This window comes from Protopterus annectens, chromosome 2.part1 (assembly GCF_019279795.1).
Source record: "Protopterus annectens isolate FY-2018-M chromosome 2.part1, PAN1.0, whole genome shotgun sequence".
Lineage (NCBI taxonomy): Eukaryota > Metazoa > Chordata > Ceratodontiformes > Protopteridae > Protopterus > Protopterus annectens.
The window spans coordinates 1,540,042,611-1,540,055,686 of NC_056729.1; the positions used below are offsets into that span (position 1 = coordinate 1,540,042,611).

A 13,076-nucleotide genomic window follows, 5' to 3' on the forward strand; every position below is an offset into this window, starting at 1 on the left:
ATCTTTCTGATGTAGCTGTGTAAAACCCAGCTGACATTTTCTTACAGAAACCACATAATTGTCAGAGTGATTAAGTGTTTTAATTCAGTTTTGTCATCTTAAAGATCTTAGTGTTGGCTTTCATAACCTATATGACACAGATCCCCTCCTGCCTTAAATATTTGATTGTACCCTGCTACCCTTCTCAGTTGCTGCAATCTGCTGCCAGTGGACTGCTATAGGTTCTGAAAACACCAATGGAAACTTGGGGTATGCACTTTTGCATAGTGAAGTCCAAAACACCAATGGAAACACCTAGGGTATGCACTTTTGCTTAGTGAAATCCATGTCTATGGAACTTACTACTGTGGTGGCTTTAGTAGTGTTCCCCTCTGGTCTGCCTTAGGTGGTCCCTAAATACTCATCTGTTTGATCTGCCATTTTCTGAAGGTGTTTCAGAGCCCTTTGTGTTAATTTTATCTGTTGTATTCTCATTTTTCTCTTATTTTCCCTTTGTGCAATTTTTTGATGTGGAAACAGAACTGAAAAGTCTAGTATGGAACATCTCGCAAAGAGAATTATCTGATGCGGAGATACAATTACTTAATAAAGGTCTATCCTTTATACCCGCTCAGCAAGTGGATATATCTGAGACTATGACTGACTTGAGACTCTGTGCATGGAATGTTATGCTTAAGTTGTTATATGCAGATCCAAATGTTAATGAGAGTTGTTGATTTCATTTTTAAAAAACCTAGTGTTTATATGCATCAGCAACATCCGGCTCTTGATATCTTTGTTAAAATGTGTGAAAATTATATTTATTTGTTGTTAAATTACAGTGCAGGAAGGGGTATGTGAATATGTCTAAGACTGAATGTGAAGCACTTAATAATCTACAGAAAGATTTGAGTATTGTTATTCGACCAGCAGATAAGGGGGGACTAATGGTCATTATGAACAGGAAGTATTATTTTGATAGTATCAACAACATGTTAAAGGATAATTCTGCTTACAAATCTGTCGATGTTGACACTATACAGAAGATTAGTTATGAGGTCACTAATTGTTTGAAGGAATGTTTTGACAATCAGTGGATTGATAAAAATTTGTTCAGATATTTTTTAGTAGAGCATCCAATAATACCAGTCCTAAATGGCTTACCGAAGGTGCATAAGAATTTCATGTGTCCCCCCCCGCCTTCAGGCCCATTGTGGATGGGGGTGGTTGGCTTACTGAACCACTGTCCATCTATTTAGAGAAGCAGCTGAAACTAGTTTTATCAACATGTAAATCGGTATTGATCGATAGCAAACATTTTTTACAAGACATATAGTTTTGTTGAAAAGAGGCCAGATAGGAATTTGGGTATGTTTGTTACTTTAGATGTAGCCTCTCTCTTTACCTGTATTCCGAATGACGAAGGGATACAGATGGTACAACAACTTGTTACCAACACAGGCATGTATGACATCAGGCATACGGAATTTTTATGCTTTATGCTGGAAATGGTACTGGAATATAATATGTTCACCTTTGATAATACATATTATATACAAACTTCAGGCGTAGCAATGGGCACTCCGTGTGCGAATACTTATGCCAATTTGGTAATGGCAGCCTGGGAGGAGAACACCATGTTTAATTTCGATCAGTATAAACAGTTTGTTCCTTTTTATCAACGTTTTGTTGATGGCCTTTTCTTTCTCTGGACAGGAGAGCTATTGGAATTGTACCAATATATTGACATTTTGAATGCCAGCACTAAGTTTTTGAGGTTTTCTTGTAACCACTCTGAGAATTGTATTGAATTTTTAGATATGATGATTGTTAAAAATGGGGATCAAAATATTATTACAAAACTACATAGAAAAGAATGTTATTGACCCACCTATGTATGTCGTGGTAGTATACATCCTGGACATGTATTTCGTAACATCCTGAAAGGACAAAATTTGAGAGCCAGTCGTTTACATAATGATGACCAGGATTTTGAAAAATATTTGGATACTATGAGACTGAATTTTATATCCAGAGGTTACACGAAACAAGAGATAGTGCAAACACAGCAGACTGTTAGACGCTGTAGACACACTGTAGGAAAACCATATTTTTCTTGTAACAGTAATACCAGAACTCAGGACACACATAAAACACATTCCCCTTTTTTTAGGTTAACATTTTCCAGTGATGAGCAACGAATCAGGGATATTATATTAAAACATTGGCCCATTTTTAGTACAGATTGTGAGATTGGCTCTATTGTAGGTACTAGACCCAGGTTTGGGTATAGGAATAAAAAATAATCTAAGACAAAAGTTATGTTATGCTAGATATCAGGTCCCTTTAAATGAAGGAATGTTGGATGGGTGAACTAAGAAATGTAACAATTGTGCTTATTGTATATATGTGTGTATATATATATATATATATATATATATATATATATATATATATCAATGAGTCGACTTCTTATAAACATCCAGTACATGGCAAGGCATTTACACACGTTCCATTAGCTGACTGTAATACAAAAAATTTGATCTATCTTGCACACTGTATGTTATGTCAGTGTTTTTATGTAGGTAAAACCAACAGGCGGCTAAGGGAAAGGATACGTGATCACCTTTATTGTCAACGTAGAGGCATGAATTACAGTGCCGTAGCAAAGCACGTTAATACCTTTGGTGAGGAACATGGCTTTAAATTTTTGGTATTGGAAGTTATACAGGAGAGTGTTAGACAAGGGGATTTGGTGAATAGGACTTATCAGGCAGAGTTAAAATGGATTTTTAGACTCTGAGCACAGTATGCTCCTGGCCTTAATGAGCACATATCCATTCAGCCCACATTAAGAGCCAGACCTCTTAAGAAAAAATGAAATTATGTATTTTTACTTTATTTATTTTGGTTTTATTTTTAGGTAGCAGTTTTAACATGGACTTCAACATATATATGCTTATATTTGTTATATTAATACAACTTTATATTTCTATCTCAATGCTAAATTAATTAGTTAGTAATTGGTGATGTAGCTTGTTATATAGTTAACTGACTCACTATATTAACAGGGCTTAGTTTTTAGTTTAGTGAAGACTTGATAAAGCTATATGCGAAAGTGCTTGTCTTGATTTGTTTTTTAATAAAGCAACACTTTGGCACTATCTTTGGATTTTGCCTTTGCTGTAGACCACTGTTGGTGTTTTTTTGTAATTTTTTTAATTTGTTCAGTTCATAATGCTTAAGCATGCAGATAAATTTGAAGTTGAAAGGTCTTGGATGTGAAATGAGAAACAACAGTTGGAATGAGACAAATGTTCTTGATAGTCATTTTTTCCTAATTTTTACAGAAATGCAGTAGCAAACTGTGTTTATTTGTTAAAAATTGGAATAGAGAAAAACAAACCTTAAAAAACAGTTTCCATAGCATAAAGGGGTAAAGCCTTGACTATGACCCTGGCAACTGAAGATTGATAAGTGGCTCAGATGATTGAAGCATTGGCAAGGAAGAATGGACCTGCCCATTCTTGCGGGGATGGCATGCAATTGGGTGCACCTTTGCAGCTGATGCCTAGCAGAGACTGGGGATCCAAATGGTGCCATTGTCCTAAAGGGGGGGATTGGTGGGGTGCATTGGCTGAGTTTCTGCGGAGGGTGGACAATACACATTACAAAACTTTTCCCAGATGCTAATAGGTACATTTGGGGATGTATGGAAGTTATAGAATAAAATAGAAAACATTCCTGAGCAGCAATATGACACTGCACAATGAGCTTCATTCTCCTCCTCTGCCTTTAGCATAGGTCAGACATGTTTGTGTTACTTACCTATTCTTGCATTCGCACTTTAGCAGGAGAGGTAAACAGTGTCCTGTAGACCTGATGGACCAGGAGAGACCTTGGTGGCATCCAGTAGTCAGCTGTGAGGAGCCAAGAAAAAAAAAGTTATTGCCTTGATTTATTTATTTTTAATTTCATAGGTAGGAAGGTGGTCTGATCATCAGACCCGATCTGGTTTTCTGGCCATGACCTGGGCCCTTTGGGGCAGCAGGAAAAAACAGAATACATAAACCACTGTAATGCAGTGATTCACACTGCAGTACATTATCACTGTAAAATTATTCAATAACAATATAAACATACTTAGTACATATTCTTCACAAAAGAACTATATAATTACAATGCCAAGGCATTTTCTGACAGTCAATTCAAAGATACACATAAAGAAAGATAAATTATTGCATTGCTTAATAGTCTACTGCTGTTGCCTTCAAACAAAAACTAACTGTTATGAATACTGTGATTTAGCCATTATCCTGACAGCATGTATAGTTAGTTCCTTGGTTAGATTCAGCTTTAATTTAACATCTAAATGGTTTGTCTAATGGTTTGAGCTTGTAGAAGGTGCATATCCTTAACAGGCTATAACTCCTATTGCTTAGGCTACTGTAGTAGTGATCATTCAAACAAATACTGTTATAGAAAGTTTACTTACACAACTGTACTTTGTCCCCTATCATTCATCTTCACTGGTTGGATTTCCTGCCTCACAATGGATCCAACCTAACAACTTTTTCATCAGAGCTTTTCCTGTACTCAAGCTCTCCTTCTCTCAAAATGCTATGTGAGGAATGCTCCCTCAGATGTCTTTAGAGTCAGACGCAGTTCATAGGTTCATAGGTAAGTACTAGGCATGTTGCCCTTGTGGACCATTTTATGCCTAGCCAATTTCCCTTTCAAAGATGAGAATCAAACCCTGTACCTTGTGACTACAAGCTAAAACTCTTAACCATTATGCAAATCTCCCACCCCTGATTCTTTAATGCTCTGCTATTTTCACAGATAAGTGAAATATTTTTCATACGTTGTTTTTCAGCTGTCCTATTTCATTTTCTTCCATACATTAGAACGATTAAGAAAAATGTTTGACAGAGCTTCTGTCATCATAGTTTATCTCCCACTTCTCTCAGGGACCAAGTCCATTTATTAGCCATACTTCTTCAGCTTGCTCTCTTCCCTAACTTTTTGTTGGTTATTATACTAACTATGGAAAAGGCTTCAAATGTTAAAAGGTGCCTCAAATGTGGGCGCAAAATTCCATTTCAGGGCCTACACCAACAATGTGTGGCCTGTTTGGGTCCACAGTATTTAAATTCTGATTTCGGGCACTCCTACTATGTACAAAGAGAGCATCTGGTAAAGAAAAAAAAATTATGCTTGTTTCCTGCCTTTCCTGTAAGTGGTCTAGACTGTTTATAGGCTTCTGAGCCCCCAAGCCTTTCTGTTTTGGAGGGAAGCCTTCTAGCTTAATTTTGTTTCTTAGAACTAGCCAGTTTTCTAGTTTCAGCACTCAAATCTGTTTCTTTGAACTCAGCACTTGCTCAGAACTCATTGTAAGCACTAAATAACTTGCAAATTACTACAGCACTCAACTTTCCTCACTTGTCTAGAGGAAAGCAGTTTTAGTACTTAATAAATAAGCACCTATCCAGGCATGTCTAAGGGTCAGCTCCCGGTGATTTCTCCTGTCTACCTGATGAATCTGGGCATCTTGGGGCAATGCAGCAATTGCCTCATGTACACAGACAACCCTCTCCTCCTACCACCCAACATTACAACTTGTGAGAGATGCACTTATATTGCCAAACTGGAAGCAAAGCTCTGTTCACCCAAGACTGGACTAGACAGTCAAGAGGAGAAGGTAAACACTTGCACCACACCACACTCATCACATAGTCACTCAAAACCTACACCACCAAAACACACACATAGAAACACAAAACACACACCTACATTCGTGGAGGCTCTCAATAAAAACCTGCCCAAGCATCAGGGACCTCCAAAGCAGAAACGCAAGCAAACTCCACCCCCCCAAAACAACCCAAATGATGCATAGCCCACAAACTCAGTGTGCCACTCAACTACAGCCCATAAGGCACAAGAACGTACCCAACACTCTAGTCATAGGTGACTCTATAGTCAGGCACACTGATGTTCCACTCACCAGGCTAAAAAAGGAGAAAGTTACTGTCAGCTGCCTGTAAGGTGCCAGGATCCACCACATAAAGCACGCACTCAGGTCACTCCACAACAAGTACAAATATGACACTATGATTGTCCATGTTGGTGTGAATGACCTGAAACGTACCTCCCTGGACTACATGAAAAGAGACATGGAGGAGCTCTCCGATCTTGTAGCCCAGGCAGGTATGACCCTGGCCCTGAGTAGCATCCTGCCATCACCCAGAATGATGTCACAGTACAAGGACAAAATGATTGACTTCAACAATTGGCTAAGCTTCTGGTGTCATTCTAAGGGGAACCAGTATTTGTCTGCCTGGGATGACATGATCGACAGACCACGATGCTTTGCCAGAGATGGCTTGCACCTGTCGCCCTTGGGATTCCGGATACTAGCTAAGGCTCTTGCCACCCCTATAGTGTCTTTTTTAGGCAAGGTTCAAATGACAAATTCATCACCATAACAGGTACAAGCAAGCAAAATCTAAGGGTAATGCTACTCAATGCTAGAAGTCTAAACCTCAAAATGCACTCACTCGAGGCACTTCTTAAAATGGAGAACATCGACATCTGTGCAGTGACAGAGACCTGGATCAAAGCTCCAGAGAGCACCCCTGCATTACCAGGCTATAATTCATACCACACCTTGCCACCTAACCCGGAACAAAGCATTAAAGGTGGAGGCGTGTCCATATTCATTAAGGATAGCCACACCTCTAGGCTAGTTGAACAGCATAATGCATCCGAGATTATCCAAGTGCAACTAACTCTGGACAAGACCGCAATCCAAATTGTAGCTTGCTACAGGCCTCCCCACCATGCCCCAGGATTCCCACGCCTCATTTCTTGATACACTGGAAAATATTAGGGTACAACCTAACACCCTAATAATGGGCAATTTCAACTACCCCACCATTAACTGGGAAAACTACTCCTGTACCAACTCTTTTGCTCAACGTTTTCTGGAATTCATAAATTCCAACACCTTGGATCAACTTATTCACACCCCCACCAGGGGCAGCGATATCCTAGACCTGGTCATTACTAACATGGGCAACTGGTGTTCCACACCAGAGGTCAATTCCTCTTTGGTCAGATCTGACCACAAGCTAATCACCCTAGACATCCACATCCCGCCCCCACCCCCAGTTAGGGAAACCACCGTAAAAAACTTCTCCAAAGCCAACTTCACACTTCTTAAGACAGAAGTGGCAAACTTCATGACACCCATGCAGATGGACAATAGAGGTACGACTGCTGAATCCTACACAAATGCACTTTATAAGCACTTACACGAGTGCATGGATCATGCTATCCCTAATAGAACCAAGATGCTATCCTCCAAAAAAAGGAAGACGATCTGGTGGTCCTCTGCCATAAACAAACTCTACAACAGAAGAAAGAAACTGTTGCAAAAAAGAGTAAAATTCCATGACTGGAGGAATGCCCTGGCAACCTCAGTAAGAAGCTGAGATCCCTCATAAAATCCTCCAAAGCTAGTTACGAAAACAAAATTGCCACTGACTCTAAAGACAACCACAAAGCATTCTATAGCTGTGTCAAGAATCTCAATGGCAACACTCAGATCTGCTCTGAGTTACAGCACAATGGCATTAAATATACAGAACCAACTGATATTGCCAACATCCTGACAGATAGGCTCAGTGCTAAATTTATCCCCCTCTCATCCCCTAGATGGCCCATCTCTATACCGGAAGAATGCAAAGTTCCTGTAATCGCGGCTGCACAGGTAAAAAACACACTCTCCAAAGCCAAAAACACAGCATCCATGGGACCTGACAATATCCCAGGCTGCATTCTACATGAACTAGAGAATGAACTGGCACCTTACCTAAGTACCATGTTCAGTCATAGCCTCACCTCAGGCTTTGTGCCCACTGAATGGCGCACCACGATGGTTATCCCACTACTCAAAGAGGGAGCCACGATGGACCCCAGGAACTACCGCCCCATAAGCCTGACGAGCCTGGTCTGCAAGGCCATGGAACGTATCATCATGGAACTCATAAACAAAGACATTGGTAATCTCCAAACTCTGGACCCTACCCAGTTCGGATTTGTAAAAGGCAGATCATGTCTCCTAAACCTTATTGACTTCTTTGAAGCAGTCACCAAAGCCATAGATGAGGGTAAGGTGGTTCACACAGCTTATCTAGATCTCGCCAAGGCTTTCGACACCATCCCCCACTCTGGAATTATAGATAAGGTCACTAAACTAGGTATAAATCCCTATGTCACAAGATGGGTTGCTAACTGGCTTACGGACAGAACCCACACTGTGAAAGTAGCAGACTCCAAATCTGACTTCAGACCAGTGACAAGTGGAGTACCACAGGGTTCAGTCCTGGGTCCTCTCCTGATTGGTATCTACTTCTCTGAAGTACAGGCTAACACTGAAGGTCTTTAGCTAACGAAGTTTGTAGATGACTGCAAACTAGGAGCCATAATCGAAGCTCCTAATGATATGGACATACTACATAAGGGCTTCACTGAGACAGATGCCTGGTGTCAAAGCCATAGCCTGAAGCTCAATGCCAAAAAGTGTATTGTCATCCCCTTTGGTAAAAACTCTGTACCCGTGAACTACCACATAGCTGGTAGTCTACTTAATGCTGAAAATGTGATGAGACCTTGGAACACAGGTGGACAGTAGTCTCCTTTGATAATCACATCACCACAGTGGTCAGGAAATCCTTCTACATGGCTCACCTCATCACAAAAGGTTTCTCATCCAGAAAAAAAAGAGGTCATTGTTCCCCTCTACTCATCACTCATTAGACCCATTATAGAGTACAATGCTCCTTTTGGTATGTACCTCACAAGATATCCACAACAACTGTAAAGGCCACAGAAATACCTCAAAAAGAGGATTACTGGCTTCAAACAGATGCCCTATGCAGACAGTCTCAAAAAACTCCAGCTTTACTCTGTCACATATCGCCTACTCCGAGGCGATCTCTGCCTAACATACAAAGCTATGTCAAACCCAGAGCTGTTGGACATGCTCCACTTAAAGAAATCCCAATCCCTCTGAGCTACACGCTCTAGGGACCTAAACCTTGTCACCACAATAAACAGAACATGCTGGAGGGATAGATTCCTGTCCCAGAGACTTCCCATACTCTGGAACAGACTACATATCTATGTCAGACAGAGCTCCTCATTAGCACTCTTCAAGAAAAATCTTGATGATTGGATGGGAGATAGGAAATTCACCTCGGGGATCACTTCTGTGGCTCTGCTCGACAGGGGCACAGGAAAATAATTTTCTTGGGTGGCGAAAGCCAGGGTATATTTTTGGCTAGGCTTATATAGGCCCTAGGGCCAATAGCCTAGTATCCTCTTATGAACCTATGAACCTATATGTGTGTGTGTGTGTGTGTGTGTGTGTGTGTGTGTGTGTGTGTGTGTGTGTGTGTATATATATATATATATATATATATATATATATATATATATGTATTATGTATATAGACACACACACACACACACACACACACACGTCTGTTTTTTCACCTGTTCAGTTTCTGTGTTTGGCCTAGACATTTATTTCAAATGGTCATGCTTTCTGCAGGGTAGTAGTGCTATAAAATGATTAATCTGATTCAAGAGTGCATGACACCAAGATAAAGCATTTCCAATGAGAGGTGAGAAAAAAAAATTAAAAGTCATACTGGTTAAGTATCATCTCCAGCCTATCCAGTCAGACCAGATGGGCTTATCTGCTCTCAAAATCTGTTTTAATGTCATATCTGGCTTGGTAAAGACAAGTGTTTTGCAAAATGTGTATTTAATTCAGTTGTCTTTATTGATGGATTTGCTATATTTTGTAACTGTCTCATTTTTAAATGCATATAATTTATGGTTTTCTCTCTAACAGGGAACACATACTCTGGACAGTTCAGCTGTGGAGAACAGCATGGATATGGTGTAATGCAATATGGAGATGGTGGAAGATATGAAGGAGAGTTTTCATATGGAATGAGAGAAGGTACAAACTTTTCTTGTACCAAAAGCTATTATTTCTTAAGTAGTAATTCTATTTTCATTGTACCCAAAACTAAAAACAAATTGCCCTTTGGTAATACTGAAAAATCTCATTGAGATCTACAGAAAAAAATGTTTCATGTTCTAAAATTGTTCCTCCAACTCCTTTTGACCATCCGTACAGTCCAAGGTAGTATCTTATTCCATACCTCTCAACCTCTTAGACCAAGAAATCTGGACAAAGCCATACATAATGGGGGGGGCGAAGGACCCAAAATAGGAACAATTTATATTACTCTTACAAACGTAGAAAGTTAATAGAACAACAGGTTTTCCATTAACATACATTTTCTGAAGAACATGAAGTCTGAAAATCAAATGTCTGTCAATATTTTCTGACTTCAGTCCTCAATGATTTATCAGATAACCATAATTTTATGAGAAATAGACTGAAAATGTGAGGCAAAAGTCTGGACATTCAGTGAAAATCTATACAGTTGAAAGGTATGTCTTATTCTGTTAGCAGTCCCTGTATTTCTCATAGCATCACACTGTGTTATAGACATTATTGCTGTTTTCCTTTGCTGGATTTAAATCATCTTTCAGCAGCTCTTTATTATGGTTTATTTTCCAATAATTGTTAGGTTAGACGACTTGAACCTGAGTGGTTTTCTTTTCATTGTAATAGACATAGGTTATAATGTAGCATTCTCAGAGAGCCTAGACTTTTACATCAGCTCATAACCTACTCTTTCAAGTTAATTACAATTACACACTCCTCTACATGCACACACACATACACTCATCACTGTGGATTTCATGTGCCAGAGCTCTGAACATCTGAACTGTATACCAAGATGTTTTTTTCATATTGATGCCTCCAAGATGGCTGCACATTGAGTAACAGCTTAATTTCAGCTCTCCCAGTGTGAAAATAGAAACTCAGAAGACCGAGCCAGTAAACTTGTATTTTTGGTCAAATTTCAGTAACTGACTGGTAAGTGCACTGCCTGGATGTCAGCAAAAAAGAAATTCAGAGAACCTGAAAGAAAATCATTCACAGTAGGTGAGGAAAAAACATGGTCTGGGAAAGATTTTGCAGTTGTAAAGCAAAAAGCAGTGCATGCTCCAGCTTTGGTACAAGACATGACTTCCAGGAACCTACAGAAAAAAATAAGTCAAATATACTCAGAGCTGATTAAAATAAACAAAACACTGAAGGAGTATTACAACTCAAATAACAAAAGGCTGAAAAAAACGGAGGAAGCTTTAAAAAGGTAGATGAGGTGATAAAACTGCAAAAATCGGAGGTTGAAATGAAAAAAAAAGCCTGGCTAAGTATGAGACTGCTCAAAAAGAGATGTTTAAAAAAAATAATAGAATTAGAGGACAGAGCACATACCTGAGATTTTCTGCTGAACCAGAGAAGCTGGAACGAACAGACTGTATTAATTTTATGAAAGCACAAATAAACAATTGAACTGGTATTCCACAGCAGGAGTTGTTAATTGAAAGGGCACATTGTGTGTATACTCTAAACCTGGCCATGAAAAAGCAACCTAGACCTTTAATTGTAAAGATGCAATCCTACCAGCAGTAGGAGTTGATTCTGATAAAATTGTCGCAGAAGGGTAAAGCAGTACAAGTGGGAGACAGTATAGTGCTTGTGTAACATGATTACTCACTGTACACCTGGCAGAAGAGGAGTAATTTTTTTCTAGCAATCAGGGAATATCAAGAAGCAGGCATGAGATTCAAGCTGCTATACCCAGCTATTTTCATTATAATCTTTCCTGGAGGGACAAAATAATTTTTTTGATGCAGAGTACGCTAAGAAGAAAATGCAAAAGTTTGTCCTACAGAAAGTGATTATGAATTGGAAGGAGATTCAGCCTCTTGTTCTTCTGGTAATAAAGATCACAGAGAGAGACTGTGCCAATGAAACCTTTTCCAATGTTTCAAGGGAAAATGCTTAAGAGAAAAAGCATGAGAGTTGACTAGAAGAACTGGGAATATGTTGGAAATGAAGCAGAGACTGGATTTGGTAGATGGAGATCAATAGAAATAAAACTAACAACTTGGAAATTGACAATTGTAGGATTACAAAGCATTAGTTATATTTGTGAAACATGACAGAACAAGAAAACATGGAAATATTGGACTTCTTTTTACTTTATTAAACTTGTAGGGGACTCTAAAACATATGCCCTACTTCATGCCATTAATGTTTGGAAGAACATTTAGGAGGTGGAAGAGGAAGGAAAAAGTTAACTGTAAGTTAAACAAAATTGCTTTTTAATAGTAGTGTTTTATAATGCATGTGTGACACCCTTGCATTGGCCCAGTAATCAAGGAGCTTCAGTCCTCACCACAAACACCAGTGAGGGACGTGCACATTAGGAGGATGAGAAGTACACACACAGTAAAGTAAAATTTCCCTTAAGAGCACACAGAGATCACAGTTAGTCTGGGGCTGGTTTGTCCCTCTTTCTTCAGATCCCCAATAAGACTCCCGACTGGCAAAGCTATAGGGTTAAGATCCCAGCCGAGTGGTCAAGCCAAAACCTCCAGCACCCTCTCTGTCCAACCAGTGCTTCATGTCCCTGCCCAAGTAGCTGACATATACACACACACATGCGCACGCACTTTGAGATTAGATTTATATACAAAAATACACTCCTGGGGAAGACTGCCACAGGTTCACTAGCTATGCCCCCTTCTGCCCAGACTATAAGGTAGTACGAGCTGCCATTAACCACTCTTATCAGCTACTATAAGGCCCTTCCCAGAGGGTGACTAATTCTACTGTGCAATGTTACTATTATCCAAATGGTAAGTGTGTCCAAGACTTGAAGGCTATTTAGGAGTGGCCGGTACAGTGTTACCAATTATATATGCAAGTACTCTAAGAGCTTAAATTTCTCTAACAAACCAGCCACAATTAAAATGTTTAAATATATTTAATAAGAAGTAATAAAAGCACAGGACAGTACTCAATACAGTGACAACAGAGTTCAGAATCACAGGAAATATTTTAAAACAACACTGCAGGACAGTCTCACATAAAT

General features: G+C 39.4%; 1 protein-coding gene across 1 annotated transcript in view; it reads left to right on the forward strand.

The window, feature by feature from the left end:
- Window positions 1–13,076, forward strand: part of MORN1 (MORN repeat containing 1) — a 3,597,386-nt gene that overhangs the window by 330,519 nt on the left and 3,253,791 nt on the right. The window contains exon 4 of the mRNA XM_044063000.1: window positions 9,902–10,012. Coding sequence (XP_043918935.1) covers window positions 9,902–10,012 — 111 coding nt within the window. The remainder of the gene's footprint in view (window positions 1–9,901; window positions 10,013–13,076) is intronic.